At 39.7% G+C, this 18,815-nt stretch overlaps 1 protein-coding gene across 2 annotated transcripts in view; it reads right to left on the bottom strand.

Annotated features, from left to right (window-relative positions):
• LOC146665753 (uncharacterized) overlaps nt 1-18,815 on the bottom strand; it is a 118,477-nt gene that overhangs the window by 40,184 nt on the left and 59,478 nt on the right. For both annotated transcript variants that reach the window (XM_085413495.1, XM_085413496.1), the window contains 25 exons: nt 17,710-18,354; nt 15,967-16,011; nt 15,603-15,722; nt 14,799-14,837; nt 14,662-14,715; nt 14,526-14,579; nt 11,089-11,196; nt 10,926-10,979; nt 10,421-10,474; nt 10,049-10,093; nt 9,452-9,505; nt 8,984-9,028; nt 8,833-8,886; nt 7,381-7,425; nt 7,219-7,272; nt 7,048-7,092; nt 5,121-5,174; nt 4,595-4,639; nt 4,463-4,516; nt 3,613-3,720; nt 3,256-3,309; nt 2,848-2,901; nt 2,695-2,739; nt 1,357-1,410; nt 646-690 (listed from right to left, as the gene is read on the bottom strand). In XM_085413495.1, coding sequence (XP_085269621.1) covers nt 646-690; nt 1,357-1,410; nt 2,695-2,739; nt 2,848-2,901; nt 3,256-3,309; nt 3,613-3,720; nt 4,463-4,516; nt 4,595-4,639; nt 5,121-5,174; nt 7,048-7,092; nt 7,219-7,272; nt 7,381-7,425; nt 8,833-8,886; nt 8,984-9,028; nt 9,452-9,505; nt 10,049-10,093; nt 10,421-10,474; nt 10,926-10,979; nt 11,089-11,196; nt 14,526-14,579; nt 14,662-14,715; nt 14,799-14,837; nt 15,603-15,722; nt 15,967-16,011; nt 17,710-18,354 — 2,028 coding nt within the window. The remainder of the gene's footprint in view (nt 1-645; nt 691-1,356; nt 1,411-2,694; nt 2,740-2,847; nt 2,902-3,255; nt 3,310-3,612; nt 3,721-4,462; nt 4,517-4,594; nt 4,640-5,120; nt 5,175-7,047; nt 7,093-7,218; nt 7,273-7,380; nt 7,426-8,832; nt 8,887-8,983; nt 9,029-9,451; nt 9,506-10,048; nt 10,094-10,420; nt 10,475-10,925; nt 10,980-11,088; nt 11,197-14,525; nt 14,580-14,661; nt 14,716-14,798; nt 14,838-15,602; nt 15,723-15,966; nt 16,012-17,709; nt 18,355-18,815) is intronic.

Raw genomic sequence — 18,815 nt, 5'->3', positions numbered from 1 at the left:
CATTCTGTCTCTCACAGTTGAAGTGTACCTCTGGTGCAAATTACTGACCTCTGTCATCATTTTAGGTGGGGGAACTTGCACAATCGGTGGCTGACTAAATACTTTTTTGCCCCACTGTATTTACCAGATCACATGACAATCAAAGGTATCCTGTGCTCCAAGTCACGCTGAAAAGTTAATCTCGGGTCTATCCCACTTTACATAAGATAAGCTTTTGTTATGTCCATGGCTTTGGAAAATGTCCAACAACCACCTATTGGTTCAGTGAGTCCAGAAACATTTGCAAAAGAGTGAGTATTTATTACATTAACTATGTGTAATTATCCTTGTGATACATACACGAATATACTTACTCAGACCAGCCAATGCAGCGCTGAAAACTTTAAGTCAACACAGCTGATATGTTTAACGGGCCGGTAGCGAGCGCTGTTCTGTCTTGTTAAAACTTCACTTTTTTAAGTGTTTGTTGCCTTCTCATGAATTTATAGAACCATCTGTAATTTTATCCTGAGCTGCCTTGTAAAAATGGTAATAATGTGTTTTTATTCTGCTGAACCCTGGAGGATGTGGCAAAAAGCCAACAATGCAAGGTTTAAGGAATGATGTCATGTACTGCTGAGGTCATCCTGCGGCTAACGGCCTTACCATCGGCCCTTTAGTACCAGCAACACCAGCTGCACCTGAGGGACCCTGAAACAGAGACAGAAAATACCAACAATGCAAATTTTCCCGGCAGCAGAGGTCATTAAAAGTACAAGTGTTCAGTCTCTTAATTATACGCATCGTTAATCATGAACTCCTACACATTTTCTGAAAAAAATAAGCCGTTACACTAAATACAGAAATTAAAATACTGATTATAATGAGCCAAATGTGTTGCTGTGTAGCTCTTGTGTACATTACAATCAAATACATGTTTTACATGGGATCAGTTGGAGAGATTAGCAAACAAGACAGGGAGTTATTTCCTTCAGTACTACCGTGCTGTACAAAGACTGCCTCCTGCTGTTTAAACCAACAATTATTAGACACCTTCCCCTCAGCTTGGGAGTCAGTTTTGACAGTTTGAGGGCAAATCCATCATCACTACTTAAAATCTGTATTCAGCAGTCACACAGTTGTAAAGTGCACGATGTGCATTGTCGTGTCTCTTCCCTATAAAAGACAACACTGGGTCTAAACCCAAGTGATAAAATGTTTGTGAAATGAGTTCATATATTTAAGTATTTCACTGAATAATACAGTACATGCTGTTGCAATACAGAACGAGACAGGAGTACATGAAATGCAGACACACACAAACACACACGCAGCATTTTCAGGTGATGGGATTGAAATATGATAGAGAATGGGAACCTGTGTACCAGGCTTTCCTTCTGCTCCCTCTGTTCCAGGTGGCCCCGGCAAACCCTGAAAGGAGATGGAGAGAAACACATAACTGTAGCTCAGCCGGATATTACTGAACAGTACAAAAGAATATGTGTTTACTGTATAAGTATATTTGACTAATTAAATTCAGTAATCCTCTAATGCTAAAACATTTTTAAAATAATGTAAATCAATTCTTGTATGGAGGACTGTAATGAAATTTAGATACAGATTATATGATAAATATACAGTTTATAAACATATCAACTGCAACTATGTATCTACTGAGGGCTTATACTTGTAATAAATATACAAGTTATTTATTTTTGCAATTTGAACATTTAACCAGGGGTTAAAGTGAACCAGAATGACCTGGAACTGCATTCTGGCATTTGCAGTTTTGAATCATCAAATCTGACAAGCAGTTTAATACATAATACTGTCAAGAGAATTAATGTTTTGATTGCTGCAGCTTGGAGGTGCCTCCAGCTGACGGCATACTTGGTCAGTACTCAGAAAATGATCCCATCCTAGCCGAGTTCTCTAATAAACGATTCGAATATTTGAAAAAATATCTGTCCAGTTTGCACCACAATGAGTGTGCAAGCTAAACGTAGAGAAGCTCGTGTCAAAAGGACTGCTCAGGTTTTAATAAACCTAAATTTAAAGCTTCTTAATCATGCTAGATTTTCTTTTAATAAGATAGCAACACATCACATATAAATCCACTAAAGATTTTTTTTTTTTTTAAATTTATGAAATGACTTGGAAACAAATTGAAGTTTGTTCAGGTTTGTCATTGTGGTGGGGCGTGGACTGCGGTGCTGTGCAGACACACCTGCACGGCATCTGCAATCACACCCGCCCTGTTAAACACGGGGAATCAGAGTTTGGGGAGAGAGTTGTAAAAAGTTGTGAACGTGGTGTGATGTGTGTGGCTGCCAGCTGCAGTCGAGTAAAATAAAGATGGCTCTGAACACCAATCTATGGATTGGCCGTGTCTCAATCACACCACAGTCATATTTAACATCATATTTATTTATTTAAAGGTTAAAGGTAACTCCACAACACCTGTAAACCTCACAGCAAAATAGCAGCAGCACATGTCAGCTGTAGGGTCTTTACCTTACAATATAAAGCGCCTTGTTCACTGTTGTTGTGATTTGGTGCTATAAAATAAAACTGAAATTGAAATGAAATAAATCTAAATTTTTACATGCCTTACTTCCAAGTGATTTTTTTCCCTACCCTGAAATGCTACACCAGATCTTAGCGTTCCCCCAGCTGCCAAATCTTACTCTAACCATAGCTACAATATAAGTTTACCGGTGGGCCTGGTTGGCCAGGATGACCTCTTTGTCCGGTCAAACCCTGGGGAAAACAAAAGGAGCAGATTAATATGAATGAATTAATATTGACATATATATGAACTTGGTAACAAAAAAAGTGTGTATTCAAACATCTTTTGGAGTTCAATACCTTGTTCCCCCTGGGTCCTGGTTTGCCATCACGTCCATCTGGTCCTCTGTTTCCCTTTAAAGATATTAGTGACTACAATGACTCAATCATCTCAATCAGCTGTCCACAACGTCAGCATTGTGGCAATTGTATCTAAATCATATTAAAATCACAGATTATATTTTTATTACACAAAAAGACAAGAACAGAAATAAGTCATATTTCTGTTTTTCGTTAGCTATGCTGTGATATGGTGGTGAAACTACATTAGTGACTGATTGTGTGGAATGAAGGATGTGAGCATGTGACACCAAATTTACATTCAGGAGGTCACTGGAAGTTCTGTTACGTAGTTAAATTGGACATTTGGAACAACATATGAAGTCATCTGACATTTTGTGGTGTTCAGACACATAAATCATCACTGACCTTTAACCCACGGCTGCCCTGTTTTCCCTGGAGGCCAGTTTCGCCATCGATGCCCTGAGTGGAAAATATATAAAGTCAGTGAAGCGCATCTCATTTTTTCATTCTCAAAAGGCATGCTTCCAGATAAAAGAGCATGTTATACAATATTAAGCTGTGGCAAACACCATACCACATAGTTTATTGTGTTTATTATGAGTCTTTTGAACTGTATCATGAAAAAGTTTATTTTTCTGGAGGTTAACTCGAGATTGTTGAAACTCAGGACTGACTTTTCTGCCAGAGCTGAATTTGCACACAGCTTCTGTATCACACTGGGATCTCCATGAATAGGTTTAACCACAGTGCTACACACTGTACCTCAGTGCCTTTAGGGCCGGGCTGGCCTTTGGCTCCTGGGAAACCAGGGAATCCAACGAGGCCCCTCTCGCCCTGAGGACCGCTAATGCCTGTTGTCCCCTGAATACCCTGAAAAAAAAAAGTTCAGTTTGTTATTAAATCTAGATCTTTTTTCTTACTCACACACTGACTTTACAGCAAATGAGATGTTATAGGAGACCTTTGACATTTTTGGAAGCACACTGGCTGAGTGTGACGGGTTCTTTCCTGCTACCACAAATTAATTTGACATAAATTAGAAGCAAAATGATAAAAGCATCAATTTCTTTGAGTGAATGTCATCTATCCCTAGGAAGTACACATATGTGAGGTCTCACCGCTAACATGACAAACGTCCCAAAAGTTCTCATATTATTAGGGTTCCCGGTGAAAAAAAAATGCAATAAACAGCTGCTGGCAATGAATTTTTAATCACGGCTAATATGAGAAGTGATAATGTGACAGTCACAGTGCTATTAGATGGGATCAGTGTAATAGAGGGTGGCACCGGGCACAGACGAGCATACGGCAGCTGTCTGAGTGAGACAACTTACATCTGCTGAAATCTATAAGCCGACGTGACAAAACATCAAAAGACTAGAGAAACAATGTAAATGGTCAGAATAGTAACTCTGTGGAGGGGACCAGTAAGGGCCGCAGAGTTTTGCCTTTTATAGGTGTAACTTTTTCATTTGCACTGTATCTGCCGTACAGTTCAAACTAATTTCAAACAATGATCATTAGTTAAAAACAAACTTTACAGACAAGGAAGGCACATCATTACAGGCTTTATCAGTCTGTCAGTGTCAACAAACAAGGTTCAGGTTCATACTCTGTCGCCTTTAGCTCCTGGATCACCCTTTTCCCCGTCTGGTCCTCTGTTACCCTGTGAGGGAAAAAATGTTTAAAGGAAAGGCTCAGTCGAGCATGTTGTGCTGTAAATATGTTCGTCAAGAGCACCTACCGTTCTTCCAGGAAAACCCACATCACCCTTTCTCCCTGGTGCACCCTGTCAATTTAAAAAAAAAAAAGGAAAAGAAACTTTTATTGTTTTAATGTGGGGAATGTAAAATTATACCACACAAATCACATTAGTCAATGATTCAGAAGCAGATTACTGCTAAGAACATAGTTTTATACAATCAGAAGATGGCGACGTCTAAATGAAAAGAACGTGAAGAGCTAATAAGCAGGATCCAGTAATGAGCCATCACAGCCAGTAGATGGCACTGTGAGGCTGCAGCGTTGTTTCCCCTCTCTGTAGCACTTTTAGACAACCCGTGAAAAACACTTTTTATAAGCTGCTAGTGTAAACTGAAGTAGAGCTGCTGTGATGACAAAAGTTACAGGAAAAAAGAAAACAAAAGCACCACAAACAACTGAGAGTGAACTCAGTGATCTCTTTGTAACATTCTGTCTGCTCAGTATTTATACATGCAGGTTTATAACTGTAATGTAATGATGTAATGGCTGTTACAGTGTTTGCTCACCATAGGTCCCTCTGAGCCGGGATCCCCCCGGGCCCCCACAGGCCCCACAGGCCCCTGACATAAAAAGGAAACAAGAAACATTAAAATTCAGTTTGGGTTTTTTTCCTGTGATTGTTTGTACACTATTGTAAACTTATTATCATGCACATTAAGCATACATAGAAACTATAATATGCATGCTGTTTTAATATGATATCAACTAAAAAACATATTTAAAACACTTGAAATTAAAATGCAAAACAGTTGGAGACTCCCACCAAACGTAAGACTTAACAGATAAAAATGAAGTAGTTGGTTTGTTTCTCACGATGAAAAGCTGGAAACAAAATGAAAAGCACCAGGTGTCTACTGCTAACTTATCTTTCCTAGAGACCTCTCTCCTCCCATCACCTGGAAATCATTCGCTCTTCCCTACCGTGAAGGATCTTCATGACACACCTCAAGGGGAGCGCTCCAAAAAGAGACTCACAAAACAGACTTCTAAAAATATAAAAAATCTTTCCTGATCAAAATTTGGCTCATCTCACATTCAAGGTCATCTCTTAGGGCATGTCCAGTCAGCTTTCAGCGTGACAATCTTTCAGATTATTCCCTGGGTGTTCTTTCCTAATCCGGCCATGGGGGTGGGGTCGCAAGGCAATGTATGCCTAGTGCCAGTCCCAAGCCCGGATAAATAAGAAGGGCATCCAGTGTAAAAATATTTGCCAAATCAAACATGCGGATCATTTCTTTGGATGTTCTTTTCTGACAACTTGGATTTCGTGCTCTGTGATTTCAACATGGGCCTCAAACTTGAACAGAGAAAACGTCAAATTCTGTTTCACACTGACAGAATTTCATGTAAGGATCTTTGTAGGTTATGGGAACCTCCAGCTACAACCAAGCAGTTTTTACATGAAGAGTCAACACTACTTTCCAACTCAAAGGCAGAGTGTTAGGTGAGAGGCGAGACAAGGAGCATGTTCATAACTTTTTTCAGCATCTATCTGATTGTGCACCAGGAATTCTTCCCACAGAGTCATGCTGTCAGCATTCTATCTACTGCAATGACTTGAGGCATTTGATGGGATACCAGTGCATTCCAGCTTGCCATCTCTCACCGGCTCAGAGCACATTAAAAAAAAACGTTGAAGCTTTTTGTCCACACAAACACAGTCTTTGTTCACCACCACTCCCCACGTTTGGCTCTCTGTAATCTGCTACATCATACACCCTGGAGGAGGTTTAGCCCCTTACGGGGCCTTGCTGGAGCTCTGCTGAGAGATCTAAAAATGAGAGCTGTGCTAAATGAACGTCCAGATGTGCATGAGAAGATGACCATGAACGTGAAATTGGACAAATTAAAATCAGATAGGTTTTTGATCTTTATGGAGCTGGTCTGGTTATGGAGCAGAATGTTTTAATCACACCTTGTAGAAGAACTAAGATCAAAGAAAACAAAAATGTATCCTGTGCAGAACTGGGATGTGCACACGAGGTTCACCGCCACACTTTCTTGTGTTGTGCATAGACATTATATAGACATCTAGGAGTAATATAATCAACTGCATTGTCATTGTGAGATAAAATTAATGCATTATCCCTTTAAACAGCCTAATATGTTATAAAAAAAAGAGCTACTGGCTATATATGAATTAAAGCTAATAATGATGTCATGAAACCAAATAGTTTTCAGCTTTGGCCTCTCCATTCTTTCATCTCTTCCTCCCATGTTTCTCTCTCACACAATTACACTAAGAAGAGACACATATGAAAAAACATTGACCCTGTTTTATCAACCCTTATGGCATTACTAAGGGTTAAGAATAAAGGAAAGACAATCAACTAAAACAATGAAATACCCCTTTAATACGCTGCTACTTAACTTTTTTTTTTCAGCTAAACTATTAAATGAAAATACCAAACCAGAAAAAGTGAACAAACTTACAGGATCTCCTTTGGGGCCAGGAGAACCCGTCAATCCTAGATGCCCCTGTTAAAATGGACAGACTGGCATTAACCTCTTGTACTTCATTTCACTGACAGCTGAGTGAAAGGAGCAGCAACTCAACTGAACTTAAAAGCTTCCATCAACAGTCTTGCCTTGAACTCTACTCACTTGCGGTCCTCGGAGTCCCGGAGGTCCAATCTGTCCCTCGAGACCTGGAGGCCCCTACACAAAAGCAAAGGCAGGTGAAACATTTTCTGTCAAACACAGTGTCTAAACATTTCCAAACAGCTGATCATCTGCAGCATATACATAACCAAGCAAAGCTTATACCTGTGGGCCTTTAAGGCCATCACTGCCAGCAGGTCCAATGTCCCCCTGAAATAAATAAAGAGTTCACACACAGGCGGGATGCAACCTGTTAACTAAGTCTGGGCTTAGACTGACGTCACACATAAAGCATCAGACCAGTACATTTACATTTCCTTTATTACAGAGGAACATTTCACTCCAAATTATTGTTACATATTTGGATACTGTGCTCTAATTATCTCCATCTAAACTGTTTTAGTGTCACAACCCACATTTTTGGGGTTGGCTGTAGAGATGTCTCCCTTCTGTTGAAAACATCCATTATGTATACAGCAGTTGCCATGTGGTACTCAAAGTGACATCCCTTTATAACTAACTCCTTCAAGCACCCAGCCCTAGCAAAATAACCTAAAAAAATGGGTGAAAATCAGCAGAAATGTCAGTTCTCTTTCTGCAGTTTACGTCCAATAATCCAAAACACTGCATCATCAAGTGAGGGGAGTACCATCAGTGTTTACAGCCTGTCATGCTGACACAAACATGAGGCTCTAGCCATGATGTTCTTTTACACAGAGGAAACAGTTGCTGGGTGTGGTTCAGTGGAAAGGAAAATGTCCCTACATGAAACTGCTCACAACAAACTATGGAGATATTTTTGAGAACTAGGTCATGATTTCTGCAAAGAGAGATTGCTGGAGAATTTTTTCTTTTTCCTTTTGGGAGTGGGGGGGGGGGGCAAGCACAAGACAACTGGTATTAATTTCCAGTATACTGTGTAGGGGGAGATTTCTCTAATAGCTCAGTCACACTAGAATAAAAATAGGACATTCGGTGATCGACAGCAGCTGCAGCAACCAATTTGTTCCCAACAAACTGTGCAACACCCTCAACCTCTAGATGACCACTGTTGATCACACGGCAATTGTACAGGTCGCCTGGTTTGAGGTAACCTGTCTTCAAGCAACTGTGATCACATACTGACAGCAGACTGACTGCATATTATTGCTTTTTATCACCATGAATCAAAGGTATTTGGAAGATGGCAACTCACTGTAAGTGGCTGCAGACCTGGTTCTTGTCTTCAGAGCAACAAGGTTCATTCTGCATGGTCACAATATTTGTTTTTTTCATGCTGCATTCTCCAACCACTGTTTTCCCCAGTGTGACACAAATGATACCTAACTTTGTTATCTTTGCAAAATATTAACTTAACTTCTTTTAAATAAAACATTTATTGAAAATTGCTTGTACTGTAAATTTGAGAAGTGATTAAATCCTTAAAAAATCCAGTTTAGGGAATGTTTTTTGTAATTTCATTACAAATTGAGTATTGTATATATGTGTTTCTAAATTCATGCAGACAGAGAGAAATATATATTTTTCAAAGTGGTTATTAGTTTCAGCCTCATGAGGAAATCATCTTTAAGTTGCAGTCCAACTGAGCCAAAATAAAGACTTGAGGTGTGGCTGTACCCTTGAGCCATTAACTCCTTGTGCGCCAACTCGTCCTGTGGCACCTGGTGCACCCTGTGACACACAGAGACACACACATACATGATTGCAGGTACATCTGGAATTTGCACAGACAGACTAATAATTAATCACTGAATATCCGCCTGCTTACCGGTGGCCCTGGCAGACCTGGGAGGCCATCCAGTCCACTCTCCCCCTGGTAATAAGCACAAAACAGCATGAATAACAGACAAAGAATAAAACCTTTTAATACATTTAAGAATAGAGAAAAAAACAGGCATCAACACTTGCCCCTAATTTGGCTTTAAGTAATATGAAACCTTTAATTATAGAAAAACATAAACAAAAGAAAATCTGTTTTAGTACAAATTCCATCTGTTTTGCTTGGCATAACTACTGTGCACTTGTAGTTTGGCACTTGTAGTTTAATCCTTTCAATGAACAGATCACCACAATAAATAGCAGCAATAAGTCGCAAAAATAGGATAACCCAAAAAAAGACAAAAAAAATAATGCAGGTATTGGTATCTTCATTTATGACAGTGCAATGCACAAACTAAAAACAGGACTATTTGCTTTTAAGGCTCTAAGAACTAGAGTCAGACAGCGGCTCACTCACATCAGGCCCAGGGGGTCCCTCTGGCCCAGCGCCACCTCGGATTCCCTGAGGCCCCTGCAGAAAAGATTAAAGATGTCAGCTTAATAGCAGTATACCATTAAAGTACATGGGGAAGAGTGTATACAAAGAGAGGATTAATGATACTAAAGCTTAGTCAGAGACTCCATTTTCTCGCCAGGCAGAATCAAAGTAAAATCACTGATAGACCAACGAGTAAAGCGAGTAAAGTGAATGCCTCATTGTTTGAAACTGAAAGTTCAAAGGGGGCCTGAATTAGAGATTAAGATTACAGAGCGCATGTCCAATTTTAACAAAGTTTTTTGATCATTTTATTTTTCACTAGTTGGGTGTAATAAGAAATCTATTGGATAAGAACTGTCATACTTTTACATTTTTAATTTTGAATGTATGCGCTGGCATCTTGTCCAGTTGACTACAGAGTATGAGCTGCTTTGTAAAAGAGATAAAGGGAAAACTGCTCCTGGCTCATGATCCACCCTTTTTTCTTTAAAGGAGTTATAAATATCATGTAAAAAAAACAACAACTGAAATTTCTAGTTTTTTGCACATATAAAGCAAACCATAAAAGACACTCACGCGGGGTCCAACAGGGCCTTGTGGACCAGGTAAACCAGTTCCACCCTACACAAGGAGAGAAATTTGAAAACAGATATCTTTATATCCACATAACCCACAAAGCATTATGACCACTGTCTAATATACTTGGTCCAAACAAAATGGCTTCAACTAAACAAAAAACATGGACTCTGCAAGACCTCTAGGTGGTATCTAGCACAGGAAAACCCAACATCCTGCCACTGGATTATTGTCTACCCCTCCTCTGACCACTATTGACAGCACTGTTGATCCAGAGCAATCCATAAACCCAGTGTGCAATCTTTACAAAAAGTAATTCTAATTATATATTTAAGATTAATCAAAAAATAAATACAATTAATCAAAGAGTACCTTCTTGCCAGGTTCACCAATTTCACCTCTTGGACCTCTGGGGCCAGTAAGACCCTGGAGACATTAGCAAAGAACACATCCATCATTTCAATATTTTTTTCTATATGCATGAACATCAATTAATTTCACATAGTTGACATGTTTCAAAATAAATGTTTTCCCCTTTGAGCAGAAGGTGCTTAAAAAAACTCATTAAATGTGGATTAAAAGTATAAGAATTGAGAATTTGAGCTTCTTCTGTTAACACTTAAAAACACTGACCTGTGAAAACATTTCTAAAAAAGAAGCCATCACTGCCACTGACACGGAAACATAATAAGCTTCAATTATCTGAACTACAGCGACAGCAAATCTTAACTAAAGCTAAAAGGTGACAGTAAGACTGCACAGAGTCTAAACATGTTCCTGCCAATACATACACATCATTTCACAGCAGTAAATCAAATGTTTAAACAACACACAGATTGTGCTCCATCAAAAATGTCTGTGCTGTTTTATTACTCACCTCATCACCTTTTTCCCCTTTAGGTCCTCGCTCCCCCCTGTATCCCCACGGGCCCTGAAGGTTTCAACAGAAAACACTCAACATACACTAGTTTACCATCTGTGTCACACTCACCCATACTCTGCGTGTTGTTTAACAGTTAACATAAATAGAATATGCCCACCTGTGATCCAGGAACACCAGGTGACCCCGGCTGACCATCTTCCCCATTGTCCCCATCTCGCCCTGCAGTCCCAGATCGTCCTGGAGGGCCACGAGGACCACGATCCCCCTGTCAGACAGCATAAATCAGACACTTAATGCTCATACAGCAGCTTGCTGGTGGACAGTTTTGATATTTTACTTCTGATATGGTTGTCTTGTTACTTCAAGACAACTATCAAACCTGACAATGTAAAAGATACAAATACGTAATCAAATAAACTGGAACTGCAGCGAGTAAAATCCATGGAGCGCAGAGATTCACAGTGGGAAAGATATTATAAATTATCAGTGTGGACTGTGAAGACACTGGCTCTCCAACTAAGAGCAGCAATTCATCACAAAGACAAGGTATCGCCTATATGGCAACACACTGTCTAGAAGATTGTGCTGTGCAAGAACTCAGGTGGGAAACGATTCACAGTGAATGGCTAAACCACCTGTGCTGGCACTGAATAACACTGCATCTGGGATGAAGAATTCTTTTACCAGGTAGGTTTTGTAATGATTTAAATGACAACTGGGTTTTACGAGAGTTGAATTAATTATTGTTTTATACTGTGACCTGCTATTATGCGTTTCCACCAGAGCCAATTTAGCTGTTATGAGCAAGAAGGTCTTAGTTCACTGAAAGTTTCTGTGCTACTTACAAATGCACTATATAAACTTTGCCTGCAGAGGGTCAAAGAGCTGTTAAGTAACCTTAATTAACTGATTTATTCTACAAAAGATCATAAAATACTGTAAAATGACCACAACTACATTTCCCAGAGCCCAGGCTGATGTTTACAACTGCTGTCTGTGTGCTGTTCGCTGTCTGTTTAATGGTCCAAAACCTCAAATATATTCAGTTTACAACAAAAAGCCACAAATTTACAAATGACCTAAGCTGGTATCGTCAAAAAGAAACAAATACGTTCAATCCAGCCCACCAGACGGGTTTGCGAATGGAGGCCTTTCTTTTGGAGTTTCCACTCAAATATAAACCAGGAAACTGCATTCCTGTATATGCTGGTTATGAATCATCTTAAGAAAAAGTAATCATTTAACCTTATCCAGGGATCTCAGTTATCTGTGTTTTCCCCCCTCTTACTCAAAAAAGTAATTAACCAATTAATGTACAACAATCACATGGGGTGGTTAAGCTAAGGAGTCGTGCTGAGTCTATATGTCAGCTGAAATACAGCAAAAGGCAACTTTGACAGGTTGCCAGTTCATCACAGAGCTAACACAGAGGACACACAACACACAACCACACTCTCTCACATCTGCATCTATGGCTACTTTGGAATCGCCAATTAACTTAACATACATGTTTTGATTGTGGGTGGAAACCTGAGTAACAGCAGGACACCCACACAGCCACAGGGAGAACATGCAAACTCTGCACAGCAAACTTTGGCTGTGAGGCAATGCTAACCACTGCAATAGTGTGCCACACTAGTCAAGTCAGCGTAATAATGGATAAACATCCAGAATCTCAGCCTACAGATTCAACATGGTCATACTTACAAAAACATACAATGTGTGAATGGCTCCAAAGACAAAACCTACATTTTTATTCAGCTTTACAGGGTTAGACTGATGGACATGCTGCTCTCTCATGAAGAGAGAGGTATTTTATATTGCTGGTTTATGCAAGACACTTAGGCATGTGACTATTTTTATTTTGTATTACAGTTAATTTTTGTTACACATTCACTGGATTGAAAAAAAAAACGCCAACATTCAGGAGGGGAGAGAGTGTGGGAGGAGAAATGCATGAGGCCACATGCTCAACCAGTGAGCTATACTGGGACGCCTGAACCAGATAACTTTAAATCCCATGTCCAACTTTTGACTTGAAAACTTGACTTCATGAGCATTACCGACTCCCTGTTTAGTTTAGTACAGCTTTCCTTTTGTTTAGGTTTAAAACACTGGGAGGCGATTCTATCTTGAGTCACCTCATAGCCAGTGATTTTAGAGACACAGTCTTTTATATAAGTTCGACCTTTATTACATTCAGAGTTCATTCAGAACAAATGGACCCAAAGTGTGTCAACAAAGGATCCCCCACATCATTACACCATGACCAGCCTCTTGAACAGTACTAATATAGTATTGTTTAGGTACTATGTTAATAGTACCTGAACTAATATAGTAATAATACTATTTGAAAAAGATTATTATGCAAAACAGGGACTTTTAATCCATTTACATTTCATCAGTTACTCTGTGTTCTTTTGCTCTAATAGGATTTTACAAAGAGCCTTTATTTGTGATTTTTTCTAATGTCAATAACACATTTGAATTTTCCATGATTGATGCTGACACACCCCAGCATTGCTTACAGTGCTGATGTATGATTATTTTTGCACAAACAGCAAGGTGCTTTGTCAGCGTAGGCTACACAGTCACTCAGACACAAACAAACACAAACAGTAGATCAATATTCTCTGCCACATGGGTCCAAACATTTCAGCCAGCGAAGGTGACTGAGTGTTTCCAACAATCCCAAACCACACTGTTTCTCATCACCCAGCTGAGACCTCACACAATAGATGGCCCTGGCTTTCAGTTTCCATACAGTCAGAGCCCACTTCCAGGACTCATGTTTATGTATTTTGAGACGGTTTTTGAGATGGATGTAAGATTTGCCTCTACCTTAAAAAGCCATTCACACAAACAAAGTCAGAGTTTTTTAGATTTAATAAAACCAGGCAATAAGCGACAAATAACGAGGTCCCACTGAGATAATGTGAAACTTATGACATAACACAATAGAAAACTTGATTAACTATGGTTCAGCGTAATCAAATTTACTCACAGAAAATATGCAATGTCTTAATTTTGCAGTTAAAAAAAGTTTTTTCTCTAAATATGAGAATGGTTACATCATAGGGAGTTTCATGCACACGGGGTTTCCAAACACCCACTCCCTTTAACCGCACTCACTCTGCTATGTGACGCTTAATTCAAATTAGCACTTAATCGTCCACAGTGGACTTGCTCAATACCCAACATTGGCTGGTTCGCTTTGATGAACCACCCAATGTTTACAGCGACACCAAATGTGTCAGCTTTTACTAAAAATGGGTGTGTAACTTTTGTGATTTAATGATGGCAAAGTGGACACAAATTAGAGATATTCATCACATTCATGACTAAAACCAAATAATAAGATTAAACATGTAAAGAGGATGTTTCAGGACAGGCTTCATGTATTAATATGTGTCAGCTCATTGCATTTGGTATTACATTTACTGCTGGAATTCCATCCATCCATCTATCTCAAGTTATTTTCTACACGTTGACTTTGGCATACTAAATCAAATTTGTGGCCTTACAGCAGATTTTTTTATTGATACCAAACTTGCTGAAATTTCTGGAGCAGGAAATGCTGGGTTGTTTGCTTACCATCTCTCCTGGCATCCCTGGTCTTCCTCGCTCCCCAGGTTCACCAGGTGGCCCCTGTGAAAGAAAATCACTAAATCACATGGGAACATGTTTGTAACATGCACTAATATACTGCTAAAAAGAACTCATCTCTAACCTGTCTGCCAGGCCTGCCCATTTCTCCAGGTGGTCCTGCGGGGCCTTCTCTACTCTGCAAGCTCACAGAGAAGAAACCCGCCTCAGATTCACAGAAACAAACGAAACACAGAACAGCTTTTAGAAGAGCGTACTTACAGGCCAACCTGCAGCAAGCAACTGGTAGAAACTGGTTTGCTGCGAGAAAAATGGAAACACACATTAAGTAACAAATAGTGACCACAGCAGGTTGTCCACATATAGTAGTTCAAAGCACACACAGTAACAAATCGCCTTCACAAACCACTAACAGACTTTTATTTCTGTCATCTTTTTTCAATAACTGACTTGAAGCTCCCCATCATGCTGGCATACTATATGCGTGTGTGTATAAGTACGTGCCTTATACAACACACAGCTGCGTCCAATGGAAACAGATTAAACAGATGAGGACAGATCATCAACTTGCATGCATGATAACCGAAGGGTTAAAGATTTCACATATAGTCTGGAAATCTGGGTTTAAGTAACATCGAAGATCATTTCAAGTCCTATGTGTCCTTTAGGTGACTCACAATAAATTATATGAGGGCAAAGGAGAGAGGAACATATAAAAACAACTTCTTTGAGGTGTTCTGTACTTGGTGCCTTGATGTTTAATGGAAGGCCAAGAAAGCAGTTGATAAACCAACAACAGGTTTCCTCTTGGGGGTCTTTCTGTGTGGAGTTTGCACTTTCTTCCAGTAGGTACTCTGGTTTGCACCCATGGTCTGAATGCATGCATGTCAGAGTAACCTATGATTCTAAACTTGCTATAAGTGTGAATCTAAGAGTCTGTAGATGTCTGTGTTAGCCCTGTGGTGTCCTGGTAATCTGCTCAGGATGTACCCTGCCACTGGCCCTGCACTTTGCAATATCGGTGGAGCAGGCTAAGCTTAAGTATTATATAGCAGAACATTTTACCTGGAATGCAGCCCATTCCTCAGCAGTGTTCCTCCACAGGTAGAGGGTTGGTAAACCTGGCGGTCCAGGAGGTCCCCTCTCCCCCTTTTTTCCTCGTCTTCCTTCAGGGCCTGTCTTACCCTGTTTGTGAAAGATAAATCAATTTATGTGGTAAATAATATATTAGTTCTTGTTTTATTTAAAAGAGTACTGAACTTTGGCATAATGGGAGTTAGCAGAAGTCCACTGTGGACGATTAAGTAAAACATGTCTTGGATTGAAACTGAGGTTTAAATATTAGATACCATCTGAGATATTATTTCAGAAGCAGCTTTAACCTAACATATCATCATGACTTACTAGGTTATAAACAAGCTTCGGTTACCTTATCACCTTTAAACCCAGGGAGGCCCGGCTCACCAGGACAACCCTGTGGAAACATTAACTCTCAATAAATGAAAAAGACAAAAGCAATGAGGATAAATCAGCTGTCACGACACAAAACAGTATTTATCACCAACTTTAACAAGCCACAGATACGTGACAGTTTATCCCTGACATTTAAGACTTTTCTACTACTTTGTAGAAGCAAAAAAGTTGACCTGATAATACTCGATCCTTGTAAAACCTCACAGCTTGTGGCACATTGAGGACCAAAAGGTATTTATTTTACAAGAGCTCCCTCCCTACACCTACAACAATAAAACACTTTAAGATAGGCGTATCAGGTTATACTGTTCAGTAACGCTGTTGTAAATTGATAGGAACTGTGTGTGGCTTCTTTGGTGCTTCCTGTAGGATCTGGAAAAATTCAAAAATTTGGTAAATCTTGATGAATCTTTCAGGATTACTCTGCCTATGTTATGGATTCTGACCAAGTCTGAACACTAATTTACAGAAAGTTTGTTTAAGTCTGTCCTGAATCTTACTATAATGCTCGCTGTGTAGCTCTGTTACCTAACGCCTCCTTGACACATTAATTAATCTAGATGAAACTCACTATACAAACTGCCTAGGGTCCAGGATTATCAACAACCACATAGATTTTGGGCATTAGTTTTACAACACTGAAATCCCTAAAAATCCTCAAATGTGAGTCCAGACTTTTTGACAACATAAAGCTTGCAATGCAAATTGATGGAAGGAAGACGGTGTAATCACTTTTGAAAAGTTTGAATATAATAAGTTAACTCATCTTTAGATTGACATTAGTGAGAGCTACCGTATGTGGTTATCAGGCAATTGATGTGAGTCAAGAAAAATTATCATCAGAGGTTTACATAGGTGTTGATTAGATTTTGGATTTGACAGCCTTTTGAGTCATTTTGATAAATCATGTAAATACCTTTATCAATTAATTTTTGCAGCCAGGTACTTTCCTGAAACATGCTTTTTTCTACTTTGAGATAGGATTCAAGATGATCAAGAAGAACCTGTTGTGCCGCGTATGTGGACAGAAAAGCCAACAGGACATTTTCCCTCATGTTCGGCTGGGTCTAATCACATTAATCGTGCTGAGTTATTCTGTGGATTTTATGGCAGCGTGACTCCAGACGTAACCAGATGTGATGTCTGCTTTTGGTTCTGTCTACCCTGCAGTCACAGTTAAGACCCACTTCTTAAACCAGGTAAGTGTTCCAACTAGACAGTATGACCTGACTTTACTCCTCCCGACCAATCAGATTGGAAGCCAAAGGGTAATCCTGTCATATTGGGTAATGCTATGACAAACGGCTGAGACTCCCTAAGCGCGAGCGCTCCCATCACAGCAACAAAGACATGTGGATCAGCGCATGTTTGAAGAGTGTAACCACCCCTAATCAGATTCATATGGCAGCTGATGGAGAACAGCGCTTGTAAGCTGTAAAAGCAAACAGTCGTTATACTCTTTTCATTCACAAAGATTTTTTTTTCATCTCATCCAACAATGGACCGATATTATACATCCAATTTACTTTTAAACAAACAGGAAGGCCTTTGCTTTGATAAGCAAAATGAACAAGTTGAATAAACTCTGCCAAAAATTCTCACTGAGATATGGACATGAGAGAGAGCAAACTACAACAGATCATACAATAGAATTAAAACGGGTTTTAAAGAGCAATGAGAAGACCAAAAGGCCACTTACTTCCAGCCCAGGCGGACCCATTCGGCCAGGTGGGCCTCTCTGAAGCCGGTACATTTTGCCATCTGAGCCCAAAACCAGGTTTCCATCTCTAGACACAATGGCTACAGTTGCAGGGCGGCCTTTTTCTGGTAGTCTGCCTTTGTGCTCACGTCTACGATCAAACTGTATGGAAGTCTGCGTGGTGCGGGAGCTCCCCTTAACATCAGGTAAAGGTGAAATAGTCGTGGTCTCTTTGCTAGAATCTGTGGCGGATCTGGGATCTGAAGGAATCTTAGGAGGTGCAGGAAAACCTAGCGAGGGTTTCTTAGGAGAACCTCCAATGTCCAGGTCTATTATATCATCTGAAGGCTTTCCAGGAAACAGCGATGAAGTCCTCCCATTAGAATCTTTCTTCTTCTCTGTGGTAATGTTTTCCTCCATGTTTTTAGATGATAGTTCAGGTTTCCCTTTCTGGCTTCCCTTGGGTCCATTTCTGGAAGGTTTTAACCGTGGGTTCACTTGTCTGCCATTTTGGAAGATCGTATCCAACAAGTCAGTGTCCTCATCCACCAAAAGGACACCCCCACGACCTACTGAACCTTTCCGATTGGGTCTAGAAGGGACCGTCCCATCGCCTCGTGAACTTTCTCGACGCAGGAACGCATTCTGTCAAGAAAGAAAACAAGAATTGGGGCTCACATTCCTTCTTTTAGACATCAAAGCAGGGTTTTTTTGGTTTGTAGCACTGTTTGATGTCAGCACTTGTATGAATCTTTCATTGTTTGGTTCTGCATTATTGTGGTGGAATGTTTGATGAGCTTTAAAAATACTAAGATAAAAATCAGCCTGGTGCAGTTTGAAATGTCCTTACTACCATTACCATCAGTCATAGATAACTATCATATCTGATATCATATCTCACAGTACAATAATATTGAATGGGTTGCATTGTTGTATTTTGTCATGTTTCTCAGGTCTTTGTCTGAATTTCTACGAACATTATTGCTAAGGATTGTCTTATTGCATTGGAGTCACACTGGGTTAAATATGTACACTTGGGTTTTAAGGGGTATTTATTTATTATTTTCTTCTTTTTTTTGGGTTGTATGGAAGCCCCAAACGCAATT

The sequence above is a fragment of the Rhamphochromis longiceps genome, linkage group LG7 (assembly GCF_057381845.1).
Source record: "Rhamphochromis longiceps isolate RC_006_pf linkage group LG7, R_longiceps_female_GT1.1, whole genome shotgun sequence".
NCBI lineage: Eukaryota > Metazoa > Chordata > Actinopteri > Cichliformes > Cichlidae > Rhamphochromis > Rhamphochromis longiceps.
The sequence above is the reverse complement of the archived record's forward strand: the minus strand, read 5'-3'. Positions and strand labels throughout refer to the sequence as shown.